Source organism: Stenella coeruleoalba, assembly GCF_951394435.1.
Source record: "Stenella coeruleoalba genome assembly, chromosome: 11".
Classification (NCBI taxonomy): domain Eukaryota; kingdom Metazoa; phylum Chordata; class Mammalia; order Artiodactyla; family Delphinidae; genus Stenella; species Stenella coeruleoalba.
Genome location: NC_137157.1, coordinates 95086251 through 95108683, shown reverse-complemented (window position 1 = coordinate 95108683; position 22433 = coordinate 95086251). Strand labels below are relative to the sequence as shown.

The 22433-nt window shown below is 42.6% G+C and overlaps 1 protein-coding gene across 2 annotated transcripts; it reads left to right on the top strand.

Annotated features, from left to right (window-relative positions):
* Window positions 1-9742: 9742 nt before the first annotated feature.
* LOC307193754 (solute carrier family 2, facilitated glucose transporter member 3) lies at window positions 9743-21594 on the top strand. 2 transcript variants are annotated; one of them, XM_079936166.1, is made up of 11 exons: window positions 9753-9890; window positions 10011-10093; window positions 11474-11566; window positions 12108-12268; window positions 13119-13359; window positions 13816-13978; window positions 14263-14450; window positions 17199-17303; window positions 17673-17774; window positions 18382-18585; window positions 19130-21594. In XM_079936166.1, exons 4-11 carry the CDS (start codon window positions 12222-12224, stop codon window positions 19340-19342), a joined length of 1263 nt encoding a protein of 420 aa, XP_079792292.1. In that variant the 5' UTR covers window positions 9753-9890; window positions 10011-10093; window positions 11474-11566; window positions 12108-12221; the 3' UTR covers window positions 19343-21594. The 2 variants fall into 2 exon arrangements, with proteins under 2 accessions (XP_079792291.1, XP_079792292.1); XM_079936165.1 differs by lacking the exon at window positions 10011-10093 and having other exon boundaries at window positions 9743-9890.
* The last annotated feature ends 839 nt before the right edge of the window (window positions 21595-22433 follow it).

Sequence of the window (22433 nt, the reverse complement as noted above, 5' to 3'; positions counted from 1 at the left end):
GTATTCTCTTTTTGATGCCCAAATTATCGTAGCTTTGGCCAGTAGGAGTCCCTTTTAAATTGACTCCTGTGTCCTTCTGACATGGCTACATTGATCTTTGAAAACTTCTACGCTTCCTGACACAGTAAGATGTTCCAGCCTTATCTATCTCTTAGCCTCAGGTATGGAATCAGCTATTTCTCTAAGAAGCCTTATTTACTTTCAGTGGAGTCACTGTTAAATCAGTGCTTTAAAAAAAAAAAAAAAATGGGGGCTTCCCTGGTGGCGCAGTGGTTGACAGTCTGCCTGCCGATGCAGGGGACACGGGTTCGTGCCCTGGTCCGGGAAGATACCGCATGCCGCGGAGCGGCTAGGCCGCTGAGCCTGCGCGTCCAGAGCCTGTGCTCCGCAACGGGAGAGGCCACAACAGTGAGAGGCCCGCGTACCGCAAAAAAAAAAAAAAAAAAAATGGAAAGAAGGAAAGAAAAAAAAGGTAGTTCCCTAATGGCCTAGTGGTTAGGATTCTGGGCTTAAAAAAAAGAAAGAAAGAAGGAAAAAGAAGAAATATCTGATTTGTAGCATTTGCCAATTTCCATGGTATAAATACCCACACTGTGATAGACGTCTAGCTACCTGCGTGATTTCACTGAACACAGAGCTGGGAAGCAGTGTGCACAACTGGCTCTCAGGAGCTGGCTGCAGTGCACCAGTGCTACCCTCCTTGTGAGTCACAGCCCACAACGGATCCTGGCATTGGAGACTAGTGATACTAGGCAAAAACAAAAATTTCTTTTTTTAAAAAAAATTTATTTATTTATTTTATTTTTGGCCGCATTGAGTCTTTGTTGCTGCGTGCCGGCTTTCTCTAGTTGCGGTGAGTGAGGGCTACTCTTCGTTGCAGTGCGCGGGCTTCTCATTGTGGTGGCTTCCCTTGTTGCGGAGCACGGGCTCTAGGCACGCGGGCTTCAGTAGTCGTGGCATGAGGGCTCAGTAGCTGTGGCTTGCAGGCTCTAGAGCACAGGCTCAGTAGTTGTGGTGCACGGGCTTAGTTGTTCCGTGGCATGTGGAATCTTCCCGGACCAAGGCTCGAACCCGTGTCCCCTGCATTAGCAGGCAGATTCTTAACCACTGCCCCACCAGGGAAGTCCCAACAAAAATTTCTTTAAATGAAATTCAAAAAGAATTTTGGTCAACATTAAGACATCAGCTGTTAAAACTATAGACAATGTTTTAATGCATCTGAGTGACAAAAGTGGCTACGATAAAATGAAAGGGCCTGTGGCTGGCAGGTTTAAAGTCCTATTGAAACTTATTATTTAAAAAAAAAAAAGAGTATTGTGTCTCTCTGTGCTCTGTAATCAATACAACAAACATGAAATCTTTTTATGTGCTAAGCACTTACAAACTTTAAAAGTTTAAAAAATTACAGAGGCTTCCCTCGTGGCGCAGTGGTTAAGAATCCACCTGCCAATGCAGGGGACGGGTTCAAGCCCTGGTCCGGGAAGATCCCACATGCCTCAGAGCAACTAAGCCGGTGTGCCACAACTACTGAGCTTGTGCTCTAGAGCTCACGAGCCACAACTACTGATCCCGCGTGCCACAACTACTGAAGCCTGCGTGCCTAGAGCCCGTACTCCACAACAACAGAAGCTACTGCAATGAGAAGCCCGCACACTACAACGAAGAGTAGCCCCCGCTCACCATAACCAGAGAAAGCCCGTGCACAGCAACAAAGACCCAACACAGCCAAAAATTAAAGAATACATATATTTATTTTTATAAAAATTACAGACTGTTGGTGAGACCTCTAAAATCAACATAATGACCAGATTCCCCAGATTTTCCAAAGCAATCCTGATGTCAATATTTTGTCCCATGTGGACTGATTTTCATCATACCATGTGGAATGATTTTAGCAGGTCAGTTATGAGCACAATAGTCTGTGGTTTAGTCTTGCAGCAGTGCTATATTATATATTCAATGATCGCTCTCAGGCGTGTAAAGAGCCCCACATAATTGGTTATGGGTTCATGTCACTCACTGAGTTTACTTTCACTGCCAGCCTTGTCCTGTTTGTGTGGTCAGGAAACATGACTATGCTCTTCCTCAAGCAAATAGGAACTCGTATCGATAAGTTTTAATTTGTTCATTCGTTCATTCAGTTGTTTATTCACATGTCCAGCCTTATGTGGAGCCGAGACTGGAGGAAAGAAAAAAAATCCCTACTCTTTTTTTTTTTAAACAGGAGTCCTACTTTATTTATTTATTTTTAATTTTTAAATTTATTTATTTTTGGCTGCATTGGGTCTTCGTTGCTACACGCGGACTTTCTCTAGTTGCGGCGCGTGGGGGCTACTCTTCATTGTGGTGTGCGGGCTCAGTAGTTGTGGCTCACAGGTTTAGTTGCTCCGTGGCGTGTGGGATCTTCCCAGACCAGGGCTCGAACCTGTTTCCCCTTCATTGGCAGGCGGATTCTTAACCACTGCACCACCAGGGAAGTCCAAAATCCCTACTCTTAAGGGAAATGTGAATGAGGGAGATAGACAAGGAAGACAATTAAAATATGCAGGAGCAGACTGAGGAATCAGGAAAGGTTCTAGAGGAAGCAGTGCTTCAGTTAAATTTGAACCTGTTCTTACTGTTGTTCCATTGCCTTGATCCTACATCTCTCTGAAAGGACTTCATCAGTTTTTCCATCACCTGGCAATTTCCACATATTTCTACAACTTCAGCATACAACGGGACTTCCCTGGTGGTCCAGTGGGTGAGACTCCGCACTCCCAATGCAGGGGGCCCGGGTTTGATCCCTGGTCGGGGAAAAAGTCCACACCCACAGCTAAAAGATCCCTCACGCCACAACAAAGATCCCGCATGCTGCAAAATTAATTAATTAATCTTCTTTAAAAAGAATTAAAATCAACATACAACCATTCATTGATTCAACTAACATGTATTGGAACCCTATTCTATTCTGGACCAGACCAGAAAACCCAAACCAGATGATGCTCCCATGGAGTTCCAACCTAGATATCTAAAATTCAAGATAGAATGGAGTACCATAACATGTATAATCTTCAAATGGCCTTCCTTTGGCTGTGACGATCTCGCATTTTAATTGACCCTTGAAGGATGAAAACGATTTTTACAAGCAGGAGTGAAAAGGATTTTTAAGTCAGAGACAATAGCAAAGTAAAAACTGTGAGGCAGGAAATGTTTGAAACTGTTTGAAAACTGACAAATAGTTCCGTTTGGCTTAGGTAAAAGGAGATATACTTCTTGGGTGTATAGTCTATGCTCTAGACAATACTGGAATGATAGGTTGGGTACTGAGCACTTGAAATGTGGTGAGTGCAGCTGAGGAAAATTGTTAATTTTGTCCCATTTAAATTCATTTAAGTTTGTATTTAGACTACATCAAACTAAAAAGTTTCTGCACAGCAAAGGAAATCATCAACAAATGAAAAGGCAACCTACTGAATGGGAGAAAATATTTGCAAATCATGTATCTGATAAGGGGTTAATATTCAAAACATATGTAGGGGCTTCGCTGGTGGCGCAGTGGTTGAGAGTCCGCCTGCCGATGCAGGGGACACGGGTTCGTGCCCCGGTCCGGGAAGATCCCACATGCCATGGAGCGGCTGGGCCCGTGAGCCATGGCCGCTGAGCCTGCGCGTCTGGAGCCTGTGCTCCGCAACGGGAGAGGCCACAACAGTGAGAGGCCACAACAGTGAGAGGCCCGCGTACCGCAAAAAAAAAAAAAAAAAAAAAAAAAGTAGAACTCATACAACTTAATAGCAAAAGAAAAAAAATCCTTCCAATTAAAAAGCGGACAGAGGATCTGAATAGACATTTTTGTAAAGAAGGCAAACAGATGGCAAAAAACTACATGAAGAGTTGCTCAACATCACTAATCATTAAGTGATGATTAAGGGAATGCAAATCAAAACCACAGTGAGATATCACCTCACATCTGTTAGAGTGGCTGTCATCAAAAAGAGAAGAAATAATTAGTGTTAATGAGGATCTGGAGAAAAGGAAACTCTCCTACACTGTTGGTAGGAATGTAAATTGGTGCAGCCACTATGGAAAATGATATGAAGGTTCCTCAAAAAATTAAAAATAGGGACTTCCCTGGTGGTCCAGTGGTTAAGACTACAGACTCCACGCTCCCAATGCAGGGGGCCCAGGTTCGATCCCTGGTGGGGGAACTAGATCCCACATTTCACAACTAAAAGAGCCCGCCTGCTGCAAGGAAGATCCCACATGCTGCAATTAAGACCTGGCGTAGCCAAATAAATATATATTTTTTTAATCCCCAAATTCTTAAAAAAAAAATTAAAAATAGAACTACCATATGATCCAGTGGTTCTACTTCTGAGTATTTATCCAAAGAAAATGAACACACTAACTAGAAAAGATATATGCTCCCCCACGTTCATTGCAGCAGTATCTACAATAGCCAAGATAGGGAAACAACCTAAGTGTCCATGGAATATTACTCAGCCATAAAAAAGGATGAAATCTTGCCATTTACAGCAACATGAATGGACCTAGTGGGGATCATGCTAAGTGAAGTAAGTCAGGCAGAGAAAGACAAATACTATATGATCTCACTTACATGTAAAATCTAAAAAAAAAAACCCATAGGTACAGAGAACAGTTTATTTGTGGTTGCCACAGGCAAAGGGCTGGGGGAGGCAAAATAGAAGGGAGTCAAAAGGCACAAACTCCCAGTTATAAAATAAATAAGTTATAGTGATGTACAGCATTGACGACTATAGTTAATAATACTGTATTGTATACTTGAAAGTTGCTAACTTTAAAATTTTTAAAATTCTCATCACAAGAGAAAAAAATTCTGTAATTGTATATGATGACAGATGTTAACTAGACTTATTAAGGTAATCACTTCACAGTGTTTACAAACATTGAATCATGTTGCACACCTGAAACCAATATAATGTTGTATATCAATTATACCTCGATAAAAAAAGAAACATTAAAGAAAAAAGTTTGTATTTAAAAATTGAAGCAGTGTAGACAAAGGCAAATACTGTATATTATCATTTATATGTGGAATCTACAAAATAAAACAAAGAAATGAAATAGTAAAACAGAAACAGACACACAGATATTGAGATCAACTAGTGGTTACCAGTGGGGAGAGGGAAGGAGGGGCAAAACAGGGGTTGGAGATTGAGAGGCACAAACTACTGTGTATAAAATAAATAAGCGACAAGGATGTATTGTACAGCACAGGGAACATAGCCAATATTTTGTAATACCTTTAAATGGAGTATAAGCTATAAAAATATTGAATCACCATGTTGTACACCTGAAACTAACATAATATTGTAAATCAACTATACTTCAATTAAAAAAAAATTGAAGCAGCGTAAAAAAAAGTTTTAAGTTGTGTAAAATGTTTTTGTTAAACACAGCCTAATTAATAGGACTACATTTCTCCTTGATCCTTGAAAATTTAGTCTCAATTAAGATGTGCTGTAAGTGTAAAATGAAGATTGGATTTTGAAGATCTAATACCAAAAAAAAAAGAATAAAATATCTAAATAATTTTTATATTAAATATGTGTTGAAATGAGAATATTTGGGGTATATTAAGTTAAATAAAATATAATATTACAACTGACAGCTCTTTTTTTTTCATTTTTTTAATGTAGCTACTGGAAAATTTTTAATTTCTTGTGTGACTCATTATATTTCTATTGGACAGAACGGACCTAGACTTTTTCAATAACTTGTTCAAGTTACTTGATTAGGAGATGATGCAATTATGTTTTTGATTTAAGGTAATTCCTCTAGCACTGGTGTGTGACGGATTACCTTTTGAATATTGGAGGAGGGAAGAAAGTAATAAGGATCTGGGAGCTGGGATTCGGTCCTTCAGGATGGGTTGGAATAATGAATAGCTGCAACCCAGTTCAGACAGGAAAATCAACATTTCTCAAATGTTTTCTTTCTTCACCCTGAGAGTTTATTTTCTAAGGTTTTTTCAGATTCAAAATAAACTCCACCTACACCCAACCTAATAAAAGAAAATTAACAAATAACATTCTATGCAACAGTTGTTCTTTATGAGGAACATTACAAACGCGAGCGAAGAGTAGGATTGGCTTTGGATGTCTTTAAAGCAGTCACTAGCTTTTTCTGTGCCTTGAAATGCCATTTACATTGTCCTGTTGAAGAGGTAGTTTTCCCTGTCTTTACTTTGACAAGGTAAATGTGTTTACAGCCCTTTGTTCCCTGGTTTTAGGATTTGGGCTCTGTTTGTTTTCCTGCTTGGTTATCATATTACCAAACATCCTCTCACAGGGCAACCTGAGAAGGAGATTGAGATCCAAGGTGGCAGATTACCTTCCTTTGGATCTAAGAGATTTCAGGTCATGATTCATTCATTCCCATTCTTCTAAGCAGACCTCCATTAAACTGTTAGGTGGGGAGTTCATAACATTCCTCCCCAACCTATTCCATTTTGAAATTTATCGACCACCTTTCCTCCGCTGGCATTCTCCGTGGAGACTGGTCACCAGAGCTGCGGCTCCAGCCTGGGTGGAGCTTGGAATCTCGTGGTGCCTGCTTCCAAAGTGCACCCAAGACCCCAGTCCCCCAGCCAATCCCCCCAGCACATCAGCAAACAGTCGTATTGAGCAACTGTTATCTGTGGCCCACAGTGAGGGTTGCCTAACTTGGAGGTCCCCGTCACCTTGGGGACAAGTCCCGTTCCTGACCTGGTTTCTGAGAAGCAGGAACTTATATTAAGTCCCACTTGCTCAAGGAGTATTCATCTCAATATATTCAGCATACTTTTAGATTCCTGAGATCCAGCTGAATTCCAGCTGTTACCGTTTAAAAATATACATTGATAGAAGTGTTCTCTCTCCCTCTAAGCTGCTTAGCTTCCTTAAAGATAATTTTCTCAGACTGAGTTTAGCCAGAGAAAACAGGTTTCAGATCTCTCTCCCCTTCACCCTCCCTATTTTTCTACCAAACAGAAAATACCTACAGATTTCAGACATCTAAATCCTGACCCTCAGTATTGTTTCACTACACTGGTTTTACACAAGTTATTCGGGACAGGTATAATCCTAGGCCTTTACAATTATTTCATCTGTTCTTTCAATAAGTATTGGAAAAATAACTGTGTTCTGGAGTTACATTGGAACCTGCTCTGAGTGAATGAAGGGCAAAAAGACCTACTTTTTTACTTTCACTGGTGCCATTTACTCTTGCAAAACGTTAAGGAATAATTATTCTAAGGCAAGGGAGAGGGAGAAATAAAAGACAGTGATTTAGAGCCAAGAATGACATTGTGAGGGAATTCCCTGGCAGTCCAGTGGTTAGGACTCTGCGCTTTCATTGCTAAAGGTGTGGGTTCGATCCCTGGTCAGAGAACTAAGATCCCACAAGCTGTGTGGACAAAAAAAAAAGAAGAAGAATGACATTGTGAGACAAATAATAAATAAAAGTCAAAGAATGGAGAAAAGACTCGCGTGGGCACATGTCGCTGTGAGGCTTCAGGGTCCAGCCTCCAGCCTCCTGGGGCTGCTGAGAACTTATGTGGCTGGTGGGACTGAGGAACCGAATTGCTAATTTTAGTTCATTTAAAATATTTTCCCGTTAAACACAACTTCGTTGTTTTGATTAGAACGACATATTACTTTAGCTGTAGAAAACAGAGTCTAAGTGGGGATGTAAGATACACACGGGATTTCAAAGACTTAGTAGGAAAAAAGTAAACTATCTTAATAATTTTTAAATTGATTATAATTTAATCAATTATAGTTTAATATATTTATAAATCAATTGTAATTTAATCAAACTCAAATAGTATTATTTTGGCTATATCAGGTCAAATAAAATAATTATTAAAATTAATTATTCTTGTTTCCTATGTTTTTCTTTTAAAAATTTTAATGCGGCCACTCAGAAAACTTAATATTACATAAATGACTCAGATTGAATGTTTATTGGCAGCGACGCCATACAGGATATTTTGTCCTTTGGCTGCTAAATTCAGTTGCTGTGGTAACTAAAGGGGCCTCTAGGCTCAGGGTTTCCTGGAAGATTGGGAGAGAGGGGGAGGGGAGGAATGACCTCAGGGAAGGTTTTTTTGGTTGTCACGTTTCACTCATCGCCAGTTCTCTCAGCTAACAATGAGATGTAGAAAGTATCCTCATTTAGTGGTTTCGTTTTGTAATGTATAAAAATACCGAATCAGTATGTTGTGCACCTAAAACTAATATGATAATGTAAGTCAGTTATACTTCAGTTTTTTTTTAAAAAATCCTCATTTCAGGAAAGACCACACGATGTGGTCTGTTTCAGGTCCAGTACTACCAGTTTGAATTCCAGGCTCCCAACCAAAACCCCAAGGGAAGGTGCACTTTCTTCAGTGGCTCCTCTCGCATAATTCTACCTCTTTACCGGCTTGTCGCACCCCACCCGCCCTTCCCCTGCAGGGCCTGCTAGGCTACAGATTAACAGGCATTAGGAATTTGACTACTGATGTTTCCCCCCAGCAAAGCCACCCAGCTCTACCTACGACGAACTCGTCCTCCTTCGTTAACTCTCACACGGGAGCACTTCTCTCTCCTTTTATTTTCCTTCATCTTCCTGTGCTCACAGTTTTCTTACCTGTCTTTCCTACTCAATCTTGCTCGCTTTGCTTGTATGGCTTAGAAATCAGATATTTATCTCACCCTTTTCTTTCAAGAAATTCACAGCCCAGAAGGAATAGGATATTGCTAATTAACTCCAGTTGTGTAAGAATCAGTTGGCCTCGTCCCTTTTTAATGCTTTAAGTGGCAGAAGGGAAGCACCATAAATTCCTTGAGGGCCAGGACTTTTGTGTCCCATATACTGATGAATCCGTCTGATGGGTAGTATGTGCTCCGCAAATACCTGTTGAACGGAATTTGATCATTTCCCTCTCTCTAGGTACTGTAAACCCGAGACTAGAGGCAAAATACTGCAGAATGGGTAGAATTCAGAATGGGTGGGGCGTTGGTGAATGCCGTATTTTCAGGAGTTTGGATTGTGTCCCATGGGCAGCTGATTCTCTCCTTTCTGCTGCCCAGGAGAGTTGGTTTGGCTCCTAGACACTCAGGTTTTCTCCCAGGAGACAGTATGCTCATCAGAGGACAAGTAGAGCCAAAAATTCTTCCAATTCTTCCTTCACTCGCTTTCCTTCTCTCAGACTGTCCTTCCCTCCCCTTCAAGATTGTAGACACAGCCTACAATCAAAGAGCAGCTGATAAATTCATAGGATTAGGAATAGTTTCAGTTTACACTCCGTCAACCAACGTTAACTCTCACATAGTAGCACCCACTCGACTTTCCTTATATAGATAGCGCTTATCCTCATCTCTTTACGGATTGATTCAGTTCTGAGCACTGGCGAGAGCAAAAAATAAAGTGTATCTGCCCTCCCTCCAGGCTTTTCTGGTAGCATTTTTGTCTGTGAAACTAAGAGGCTGTAGCTGCTCTTAGAAGAGGAAAGGAGGACGAGCTTCGGAAAAAAAAAAAAAAAACCACGGAGTAGGGAGGGTGGAGGATGTGGTTTTAAAGAGATGGGGGGGTGTGGTCTAGGGTGGGGGCAGAGCTTGAGGTCACAAAATTCCGGGAGGTCCGGAGATCACTGGGGGCGGGGGCGGGGTGGGGCTGGGGGCTTGTCGCCCAGGCTCCGCCCTTTGCGGAGCTTATAAGTAGGTGCCCATCCTAAGGGTGCGTGAGGAGACGTTGGAGCGGTACCGAGGACCTGCCTGAAAACTTGCTGCTGAGAAGGACATTTTGGAGGTTTTGTTGGCTGGAAGAGGGGTCTCTGGAATCCCACTTCCAGATCTTTATTGAAGATTGAAAGGAATTAATTTAGGGCCATGGGGACAACGAAGGTAAGAACGATACAGTTACTGGTTTTTGCTTGTTTGGGGTACGCTCCGAAAGGCAAGCCTTAATGGTGATGGCTGTGCTCTCTTCCTAGCCATCTTAGAGCCTTTCCATTTCTTCCCCAGCCTGCAGTGCCGCAGTTCCACCAGTTCTCTTTGGATGTCATTTCCTATAAAGGATTTATCCCTGTTTGATTCACCTTCCTGTGGTAGGGAAAGTCACCTGGAGAAGTTGTGTTTGTTTCTCTCTCTTTTTTTTTTTTCTTTAATACAATTACGGGCTACTGAGAATGTGAGGATGAAACCGGTTGCGTGTTCAGGGGATCAGGGGCTGCTTGGTTGTGTTGATTACGAGTGTGGGTCTGAGAACCAGCAAGAGGATTTCTCTGGACGCCTTAGACCTTGAAAGGACCTGGGATTTGTTTTGGGGCCTGGGTCGGTGTCCAGCCATCTGTTCTATGACCTATGGGATTCCCTGGATACTAAGGAGAGAGAATTCCAGTTGTCCTTCCTGTTGTGGTCGATTGTGAGTGCACAATATTTTAATGTATTATTGTGTTATGGACGCAGTATTTGTAGGGAGAAAGGTATTTTCATTCACTAAGGTAACTTACTTGAAAATAAAAGAAGAGAAGGGATGAAAAAGTGGGAAGGCCCTCAAGAATAGTAAATGATGAGAGAAAAAGAAGAGGTTTTTACTAAAAGGAGAGGATTAAACAGAACGCGGTGCCCTGGCGGGGCTTCAGGGGTACTAGATGCCTGGGAGGCAAGGTCAATTTGGGGAACTGAAACTCCTGGCCTGCCACTGTCTGACCTGAGAGGGAAGGAGTTTAAGGTGAGGAGGGGTTGGGGTTCTCAGGCGTAAAAAGTGAGCTACCTTGAGGTGGAAAGTAAGATCACGCCCACTGGAATTATTCCCAGCAAGGTGAGTGATGACTGGGTGGATTACTGCACAGCCCCTCACAAAATGTCTCCATCTGGGGTTGGGCGTGAGCTTGTGCTCGCCTCCTGGTGGGTGGGTGGGGGATAACAGTACATTATTAAGTGAACGGGAAGAATTTCAGATGGGACCAAGGATACAGTAGGTTGATCTGTAGATTACGTGATGCAGTTAAGACCAGCCTGGTGATGACGACACACCACCAGTACTCGGGCTTCTGTGGAATCTGGGGTACGGGTGAGCATACGCTGGATCTAGCTGTTTCCAGAGTCAATTGTTCTTAGCAATCCTAAGGCATTTTACTGTGCCCTCACAATTTTTTCTATTCCTGAGCACAGTTCTATGCTTGCTCTTACCTGGGGCTGTCTCCTGAATGCTTCCAAACCGACTAACCCAGTTATCTTAACTTCTCCCTTTTCTCAAATTCTCTTGCCACTTTCCCCAAGTTTACTCTGCATGCTCACCCATGTATTTCCAGATAAGCTCTTCAGTTCTTTCGTGTTCCTCATTCATTACCTAAATCGTTAAGTTTTTGTTGTTTTCATACCGCTCACAGGCTGAGTTCTTCTGATATATACATCTTCTTAATAAGAGGCAACCATCCATCAAGAGTTTTGACTGTTTCTTCTCTCCTCCCCCCCCCCCCCAGGTCACCGCCCCTCTGATCTTTGCCATCACGATTGCTACAATAGGCTCTTTCCAGTTTGGCTACAACACTGGAGTCATCAATGCTCCTGAGGAGGTGAGTGCCAGGCAGCTAGAGTTTGGAATAGGATAATTATTCCTTTAGGTAGTGTTTCCAGAATTAACAAGTTTAGACACACTTGGTAGGTAGCTTGGCCAAGACCTAGAGGGGGAATGATATTGGTGGGGGTCTATTTGAATCATTGATCAAGGCAAAAGGCTCAGGGGCTCCCTGTACCCTGGACTGTACCCATTCTTCCTCTCACCCTACGGTGACACACTTCCTTTATTATCTCTTAGGGGTTAGTTACAAAGTCTCAGGGTGGGAGGGTGGCTGGGATAGTCACCAAACAAGAGTACATCAGTACTACTACCTACTGGAATTTTCAGGACAAATAAAAAATTATTCTTTTCAGAGCCGGTAACATTAACTCCAGTGTTACCTGTCTCATCCATTGCCATCTATTTATTCCCTTGATCTGCTACCTAGAAAGTAACTGTAATGCTGTTCTCGTAGGGAGGGGAAGATCCCCAATGTTTGTTTCTTTTCTCTTCCAGTTGTAACCGTCTCTTCTCCCACCAACCATTTTAATTTGCAGATCATAAAGGACTATCTCAATTACACTTTGCAAGAGAGGTTCAAAAACCCTCCCTCTGAGGTGGTACTCACGTCCCTGTGGTCCTTGTCTGTGGCCATCTTCTCCGTTGGTGGTATGGTTGGCTCCTTTTCTGTTGGACTCTTTGTCAACCGGTTTGGCAGGTATTAATACTTCTTTTTTTTTTTTTTTGGCTGAGTTGGGTTTTGGTTGCTGCACGCAGGCTTCCTCTAGTTGTGGTGAGCGAGGGCTACTCTTCGTTGCTGTGCGCGCGCTTCTCACTGCCGTGGCTTCTTTTGTTGCGGAGCTCAGGCTCTAGGTGCGTGGGCTTCAGTAGCTGTGGCGTGCGGGCTTCAGTAGTTGTGGTGCACGGGCTTAGCTGCTCCGTGGCATGTGGAATCCTCCCAGACCAGGGCTTGAACCTGTGCTCCCTGCATTGGCAGGCGGATTCTTAACCACTGCGCCACCAGGGAAGTCCCAGTTTGGCAGGTCTTGATCAGAAGCTGGGCAAGGAAGGGGTCTATACTGGTTGCATTGAGGACAAGAATTGAGGCTTAGAGCAGGGAGGTGAAGATGCATTTGAATGAGAGAACCTCAAATTCCCATCAAGGGAAAACTAGTCCCACAGATTGCTGGGCTCCAACCCAGATTCAGGCCTAATAATTACTCTGGGGTAGGGTGGGATAATTTTAATTTCTAGCAAATTTCTAGCTGATGCTGTTAGTTTGTGGACCACTTTGAGAACAACTGGCCTTAAAGTGCTTGCTAAAATTCTAGCCTACAGCTAGGACGTAGAGGGGAGAATCTTAAACAAATTCTTTAGGTGAGTGTTATGCATACTGAGGTGTAAGAACCATTGATCTTGATTATCCCAACCAGATATGTTCTGATACTAGAAAGTGGAAAAATTAGACCAAAAGATATGTGAGCCTGGAGAAGAGTAGAATGATTAGGAAAGAAGGGGGGGATCAGGTCTGTTTTGCTAACTTCACTTGTTTTTGTTTAATCTTTCAGGCGCAATTCAATGCTTATTGTCAACCTGTTGGCCATTGCTGGTGGCTGCCTTATGGGGTTCTGCAAAATAGCGGAGTCATTTGAAATGCTGATCCTGGGCCGACTGGTTATTGGCCTCTTCTGTGGACTCTGCACAGGATTCGTGCCCATGTACATTGGAGAGATATCTCCCACGGCCCTGCGGGGGGCCTTTGGCACTCTCAACCAGCTGGGCATCGTTATTGGGATTCTGGTGGCCCAGGTACTCTAGAACTTACTGAGTGTTAGTTTCACAACTCATTAAATGAATTTACATAGAGAAGACAGTCAAGAGAATGTCTGGCACAGAGAACTGTCTTCAATATCCTATGATAAACCATAATGGAAAAGAATATATATTTCTTTAAATATATATATATATATATATGCATAACCGAATCACTGTGCTGTACAGCGGTAATTAACACAACATTGTAAATCAACTATACTTCAATTGAAAAAAAGAACGTCTGGCACACATTCAACTATATATGTTTCAGACATTAATTAGTATTACTATAGTTCACAGACAGCTAAGGAAGCAGGCAGGGTAGAAAAAGTAGAAGAGACTATCTTTTCCCGTGATGAAAGAACAGATGATCTTCTGAACATTTTTTTAAAATCAACTTGTAGCCTGTACAGTATGGAATTTATAGTATTGTCTTTGTCTGGTTTCTAGATCTTTGGTCTAAAAAACATCTTGGGGACTAAAGAGCTCTGGCCGCTGCTCTTGGGCTTCACCATCATCCCAGCCATCCTCCAATGTGCTGCCCTTCCATTTTGCCCTGAAAGTCCTAGATTCTTGCTCATTAACAGAAAGGAAGAGGAGAGCGCTAAGGAGAGTGAGTACCCTTCACGCCTTCACTGTAGGAACCTTAGGCTTGTGGTTTGTTTTAGGATGAGGACATTGGATCTGGTTTTCGTCATCTTTCCCTGTCTGATTATGCTTAAGTCAGAAACTTGCAGCCCCTGAAGGATGGGGTGAGAAGGCGAGTTAAAGCCAGATGCTGGTTGAGCCGCCAGATGCAGGGCTCATCTGGGCGGCTTCTTCCCATCCGTCTCATGGGGAAAAAGAATTCGGGACAGCGCCTCACCATTAACCTTTCCTCTTCATGCTTTTCACCAGTTCTCCAGCGATTGTGGGGCACCCAGGATGTGGCTCAGGACATCCAGGAGATGAAAGATGAGAGTATAAGGATGGCACAGGAAAAAAAAGTCACTGTGGTGGAACTCTTCCGAGCCCCCAGCTACCGACAGCCCATCCTCATCTCCATCATGCTCCAGCTCTCTCAGCAGCTCTCGGGGATCAACGCTGTGAGTGCCCACTTGTCTGTCAAACGTGTCCTACAATATTCCACTTAAAACACCTGACCAGAGGTGAATAGCATTGGTTGCTCACCTTCTTTTATATCCAGGGGTCCCTCACAATGCTTGCCACAGAGCAGCCTCTCAAAACATGCTCTTTACCCAGGTTTCCATTTCGTTTTTTTTTTTAATTTTTTCATTTTTGTTTATTTTTAAATTTTTTTGGTTGGATCTTAGTTCCCCAACCAGGGATCAAACCCATGCCCCTTGTAGTGGAAGCATGGAGCCCTAACCACTGGACTGCCAGGGAATTCCTATTTCTTAAAATTATCTATAGTACATGTTTTCCATGTGGAAAGATGAGAGAATCAACTAAAAGTTTGTCACCCTTAGCCTTGGAACTTATAGTTAACGTTTGTCCTCTTCCAGATTTTGTTTTTAATATACAGAGTATCACAATTTGTCAATTTTTATTAATCCTCTTTCTTTGACCACTCATTTTAAAAATTTTCAGTCCTCTTTAACTCTGATCTGTCTTATTACATGATGTTATCGGTGATAACGTAAGCCATATAATCAAAGCAGATCTGAGAGTTGCTATACCTTGGGTTTTTTCCCAGGACTGTACAATTTAAAATCAGTGTAAAGCCCTGGGGAGCAATTAGGAGGTGTGTGGGCACACAGGCAACCTCAGAGTGAGCTGGGCTTATCATTCTCTATATTTTTTACAACTTAGAATAGTGACTATGGTAGTTAAGTGTGAGGCAAAATGCAAGCTAGCAGTGGGCAGGTAGCCATTGTGTTCTATGCAAAAATCAGCTTCTGCTCTTGAGTTTTGGTTGTGGGCAGAGAGGGTATTCCTACACCTGTCCTTCTGCAGATAAAATATTTGGATATGAAGAACACCCACCCCTGTCCCCCTTCTAAGTACTGGTTCACGCCCTGAGGGTTTCCCATCGTAATGTGATCAGTGTGACCAAATCGTTTTGTGACAAAGCGTTTTGCAAAACACATGATAACTCAAAATACAAAGTTTGTCCTTAGCCTTTTCTGCCTAACGCACCACAAGGATACTTGTGTTTGAAATCGCAGTGCATCTCCTGAGGACTCAGAGGCTGTCATATCAGACCTTGGGAGGAAAGATAGTTTGAAAAAGCCTCTCAGGTGGTTTTGATGGATATCAATCTCCAATTTCCACATTTGAAAAACCACTGTAATTCAAATATACTCTCAAGACTTTCCAGAACAGCGAGGCTGGGACTAGAGTGAGGTGTCCAGATACAAGACGTGTCCTGAGAAGGACCGCCTTCTTCAATTCTATACCCCAGGCGCCTGCTTGCCTCCCCCGAGTCGAAGCCCTGCAAAACAGGATCAGAAAAAGACCACCCCGGGAAAGTTACAAATGATAGATGAGTGCTCTGCTGGTAGGACCTACCCATCGCCCAGCCCCTATCTCCGCCCTTTCAGGAAATGGTGTGTGAAAGTCAGTTTTCCAACCTACCTTTGAACAAAGGATGTTTTCTAATTTCCCTTAAAGGCAGAGGGGGTAAGAGGCTGGATAGTGTTTACCCAGCAGAGTAAACTGCCTTCAGGTAAGATGATGTGGCCTAGCTCCATGGCGCCAGGCAGCAAGATTTTACTGTAAGAAGTTTGCTTGAGATGAGCATATAACGTGTTAGGTTTTTGACATGTGAGCTTTTATATAAGGAAGAGAATTGGCATAGCTGTTCATCTCTGGTTTTAACTGTTCAAACGTCTTTCCTCACAAGCTTTATATTATTAAATATTCTTCGATTTTTTTTTTTTTTTTAATTCCATGCTTCTCTCCTAGAGCAGCAGTTTTCAATGAGGATGACACCCCATATCTCAGTTTCCAAGAGCTCAGCCTGAATCTTATTTTGGAAAATATACATAGTTTCTATCTTAGGTTGTAGGGATTTGAAGACTTGTTTCTGGAGACGGTCACTCCCATTGTCGAAGCATATGTTCATCAAAAAGTCTGATGAATACTGGCTGCTACGAGGGCAGGTACTCTGGGTGAAATCATAAACCCCTAAACCAAACCTGAGGGACTGAGCCATCTAGATCCTGTTCCCTTGTTATCTTGAGGTCTGAGGCCAGTGTTTTGACATCTCTTTAGCTGTGGTAGTTGCAGCAGCCCTACGTATTAGCACAGTGTTGAGCAAATAATAAAAATAGTATACATTAAATTGTAGTTTATTTAATAGTGTCTATTCAATTAAAATAATAGCTGGTGTTAGTTTGTAAAACACTTGCAAAGACCTAGTCCCTGGAATTCCAGCCCAAGTTCTGCTTCTAAATCACGATCAGGCTGAGGTTACTCTTCAGTTTCTTCACTATCAAGTGGAGACATCAATGCCTGTCATTGTTGGTCGGGGTGGGAGTTGGAGTAAGTCTATTGGAAAAGTGTAATTGAAAAACTTAAAGGGACTTAAGCCTTTATATGTAAGTTACTAAAGTAAACTTAAGGAAGAGGCTAAATGGAGCAGTAAGAAGAAGCATAGTTAGAAGGAAAAAAAAGTGGAAATAAGTAGCTAGAATTGAAGACGACTGAAGAAGAGAATAGAGATAAGATAACAGAAGATCATTGTTTGCGGAAAAGATACCGTGATTGAACAAAATCCCTGGGAAGTACTCCTTAACTTCTGGGACTTTTCTGAGTTGATTTTTTGGAGGGTTCCATGTAACTGCTATGCACAATTGTATTTCACAGTTGCATCTTTTGTTCCCTGTTAGGTGTTCTATTACTCGACAGGAATCTTCCAAGATGCAGGTGTCAAGGAGCCGATCTACGCCACTATTGGTGCAGGCGTGGTTAATACCATCTTCACTGTGGTTTCTGTAAGTTGGATGTTTTGATCATTGTTGAGGTGGGAGAAGAATTCTTGCTACACACGTTCAAGGATGGGTTGCATGTCCTTCCACACCCCCCTTCCGTCATTTAGTTAAACTTTTTCTCCTTTAATTCCTTTTGGGGGAAAAGGGCTATTGAATGGGTAATGGGTAAGACAGTCTTCACTCTTCAAACACATAGGGAATGGATGGGCAAGAGGAAGTATAGAGGGGATTCTGTAGGGTGCTTTTAACTTGACGCTGGAAGAGAGCAAGTGTAACTATAGCAGGTAGCCTGCTGTTCGTCAGGCAGGTTCCAGAGCTCATATAGTTGTTTTCATGAAAGGGAATGCAGATATTTCTTTTTTATTCTTTTAGGTGTTCCTGGTAGAAAAGGCAGGGAGGAGGACGCTACACCTGATAGGCCTCGGAGGGATGGCTTTTTGTTCTGTCCTCATGACGATTTCTTTGTTATTAAAGGTGAGTCTTCTTTGCGAAGGAAGGGGGTGGGAAGGGGGTGGTGCGGAAAGGTGAGGGGGTGGGTAGTTGAGGTTTGGAGATCAAATGACATTTGGGAGAGGCAACATGCCCAAAGTTTTAAGACAAGTGGCTTAGCAGAGATAGATGATTAAATTGCTATAATCCCTATATCTATATAACATATAGTTTGTAAAATACATTATCTCATCTAATTCTTAAAGAAACCTTGAGGTCATTATTCCCCTTTTACAGCTCATAAGATGGTCTCAGTGCAGAATGACACTTGTGATCACACTGCTAGGTTTCAAAGACCCGAGGCTTCTAGGACTTCCCTGGCGGTCCAGTGGTTAAGACTCTGCACTCTCAGTGCAGGGGGCACGGGTTCAATCCCTGGTGGGGGAACTAAGATACCCCATGCCGTATGGTGAGGCCAAAACAAAAAAAGAAGAAAGAAACAAGGACCTAAGGCTTCTAGGTCCAGTAACTCCTTTATACCGCGGGACGGAAGGAACTTTTCATTATCAGTCAGTGCTCATCTCTGGGGAGCTGGATGCTGCCTGGGGCCTGCTTTCTCTGATACTAACTTTCCTTTGTTCCCTTCTCGTAGGATAATTACGGTTGGATGAGCTTTATCTGTATTGGGGCCATCTTACTCTTCGTGGCCTTCTTTGAAATTGGCCCAGGCCCCATCCCCTGGTTTATTGTGGCTGAACTCTTCAGCCAGGGACCCCGCCCGGCTGCCATGGCAGTGGCTGGCTGTTCCAACTGGACCTCCAACTTCTTGGTTGGACTGCTCTTCCCCTCAGCTGCAGTAAGTAACCTAAAACTCACCCAGCCCATCTCGAGACCAGCAAATACATAGTTCTGCCTAGAAACAGAATGGTAATAATAAGCCTTAGGATTCCAAACCAGTATTTAAAATCCATCATCTGGCTTAGCCTTAATGGCTTTATGATGTTGATGATGAGGTGGGTCCTATTATAAGATGGCCTAGAGCTGATTTGTTAAGTAAAGGAACCAGCCGTGGACATCTAGAAGGCATTCCCAGTTCCCATGAGTCTTTCAGAAACCCAGATCTTAAAACTCATAATCAGAAGGCCTAAAATAACTCAATAGGTATTTGGAAACGGCTAACTTCAATGACTCGGAAAAGGAATGACAAAAAATTGCAGAGAAATATAGTAAGCTACCAATGAAATCATAAACAAGTCTCTGAAGAAACCTTACTGTCTTCATGAAGTCTTAGAAGGGTTATGGCTTCAGGCCCATTGGAAATAACGATTGCGAGGGAAACTGGAGTTTATCAGCAACCAGATTTTGACACCGACTCTCCTTGTTTTGTGGCCTTTCCCTAGTTCTATTTAGGAGCCTACGTTTTCATTATCTTCACGGGTTTCCTTGTCATCTTCTGGGTCTTCACCTTCTTCAAAGTCCCTGAGACTCGTGGCAGGACTTTTGAGGAAATTACACGAGCCTTTGAAGGGCCGGTGCCGGCGGGTAACCGAGGTGAGAAAGGTCCCATCGTGGAGATGAACAGCATCCAGCCCACGAAGGACACCAACGTCTAAGCAGTGCCTCCTTCCCACCTCCCTCCTGTCATGAAAAAGCAACCTCTCCCTAAGCAGGGGAGAGACCTCATCAGGTTGTAACCCAGGACCGTTTCTGAATGCTGCTACTCAAATTCTTTTCTCATCCCACACACCCTTGGGCGCTCAGAGGATCCCAATGCTGGGGTTAGTTGTTATCTTCAAAGGCTTTTAAAATTTTCATTTCTTGGACAATCTCTTCTGTTCAGGAGAGACCAAGGGAACCTGCCTTCATTTCAGGAGGGATTGGCTGCTTGGCATATGACAACTCTGCCAGCTCCTGCTCCCTTAGGCTCTACTATTGCCTCTCGAGGGCATCTAGGGGAGTGGGCATGAGGCTGCAGTTCCTCCGACCTCGACTTACCAGGAAGCAGATACACGTAAGAATGTGGAGGGCAGAGAGGGATTCCATAAGACCGTCTTCCTCACTTCCATACGGCTCTGCAGAGCAAACTAACTTGAGTTTTATTTATTTGATCTTCTGGTTTTATTGCATAAATATTTATTTTTGTAAGTATAAAGTAATTTTACCAAATAATAAAAGCATGAGGAAATTGAGGTTAGAGGGAGGTGCTTAAAGAGGTTATGGGGGAAAAAAAAAAAAGAGGTTATGGGGTGGAAGATTTAATACCGAAGAGGTTAGGGTGCAATAAGAAGGGACAAATTCAGGGAGAAATGTGATGCATTGTTGGAGGGTGTATGACGTGGTGCGTGAGGTTTGCACGTTGCCTCTTAACAATTTCTGTCCTTCAGGTGAAAACTCAAATCTCAGAAAAGTCATGTGCCTGTATGAAGAAGCTATTAGTTCCTTTGGAACTTTTTCCTTTGTTTAAGATTATATGTAGTATTACTTGAAATCTAGGATTATCACTAAGATGGGCATTGTAGTTAATGGTAGTTGATGGGTTCTAATTTTGGATGGAGTCCAGAGAAGGGATGGTTATTTCTAGAAATCCTCTCTCCCCTCACTGGACCAAACGGCTTCTTTGTAGTGAACTCACTTTTTTTTTTTTTTTAATACTCCTATCATCTGGTGGGAGAGCCTTCCAAATGAACAAGCCAAAATATTGGTTCTTGGTAGAGGTTTGTTATTTCTTCAGTTTGTTCTTTAGAAGATTTTAGATGTTGATTTTTATTTTGTTTTAAGCCATAGCTTTAAAAGAATTCAGAGATGTGCATAGCTACCTTGGAATTTGTAACCTCAGCTCTGGGAGAGGATTTTTCCAGAAAGATTATTATCCAGTTGAAGTATGTTGTTACATTAGGGTCATCTCATGCTCATTTATGTCTGTTACCATGTCAAGTTACCCTTGTTACCATGTTACCATAGTATTATGTCAAGTGTCCTTCCAGGGACTTGAACCTTCCCACAGACCACACTTGACAGTATGCGTGGATGTGCAGTGGAGCCCACACTTGAGCGTGAGTGTATGTGCACTGTCACCTCGCTCTGGGTGGAAGTAGTTTATGGGTAACTTGTTTCCTCTATGTTCCTAAGGCCCCCTTTTGGATAGAATGTCGATAGCACTGCCTCTGCTGGGTAGAATTTGAATCTATGGTTTTCTTTCAAACTTTAGAGTTCAGTCTTACCTGGCTGCCTTTCCTTTTTGGAGAGGAAGGGGAGAACTCCCTAAATTTTGAGACTGAGAGTGGAGGACTCACTCCATGCTCCGGGACTCGGTGCCTCTGGGGGGTGCTGGAGGGGAGTCACAGGGGAGAGGGAGGCATTCCTTGAAGGCAGTAAGAAACAAACTGAAGCTTCTAAATTCGGGGCGGTTCAGAGAGTTAGGTGAGATGGAGGGGTCTACACTTGCCAGAGGCCATGGACACCTCCACGCCCATCCAGTTACCCAGTATTTTTAGAAATGGAGATTGGGCCCTTCTTCCCTTTTTCATATGTTGCTTGATCTCCCTCTCCCTCTTTGGTGCTTACATATTTCAGGCCCCTTAGCCAAACCCTTGCCTGTTGCCAGGATTTTGGTTCTAAGTTCTCACCATTCCCTCTGGTCCTTGAGCCTTTGGATAAAAACTCACAGAGCCGTGGGGTGGGGCTCTGCTGGAACGGCTGAGTTTCCTCTAACTGCACCTCCACTCTGGCTCCTCAGAACCAGTGGCTCGGCAGTCATGCAGTGTGGAGGTCTTCCCATTTCTCAGTGACCAGATTGTGAATAATTTCCAAACGGATTTTCTATTATTGTTACTATGGTTCTTTGTTTTGAAATAAAAATTCTGAATGTATATATAACATCACAGGCTTGGCTTTTTTGTTTTGTTTCGGTCCTTCCTGTGACAACAAAATCAGCTTTAATCCCAATGTGGCCACCCAGTACCTGTTGTAACCTTAAGTAATTTTCTTCTACGAGAGTCTCGTACAAATGAAAATAGCAATACTTGTTTATTATGCAGATGAAATGGAAAAGCCCTAGCGCATTGCCTTGCATACTTAATAAATTATGTTGCTTGCTTTCCCCAATGAGAATTCTTCTGATTTTTCTCTTATGCTCCTACCTATTTCCTTTCTCCTCCAGTCTTCAATCTCTAAAATTCATCCTACACTGATGTCAGGGCATCCATATGACATATACATATACATTTAAATCACTGTCCTGCTTAAAAATTCTTCAATAGCTTCCAGTCGACTACAGGAAAAACAGTCCCCTGGCTTAACAACCCCTCCAGGGGCAAGGTTCCTGCTACCTTTCGTTTCGATTCACCATTTCTTTCTTTTTTTGTTTAATTTTTATTTTATATTGGAGTATTGTTGATTAACAATGTTGTGTTAGTTTCAGGTGTACAGTAAAGTGATTCAGTTATACATATGTATTCTCTCTCTATATATATATATCCCCATTCTTTTTCAGATTATTTTGCCATATAGGTTATCGCAGAATATTGAGTAGAGCTCCCTGTGCTCAACGGTAGGTCCTTGTTGATTATCTATTTTATATACAGTAGTGTGTGTATGTTCATCCCAAGCTCATCATTTGTCCCCCTCCCCGCCACCTTTCCCTTTTGGTAACCATAAATTTGTTTTCGAAGTCTGTGAGTCTGTTTCTGTTTTGTAAATAAGAGT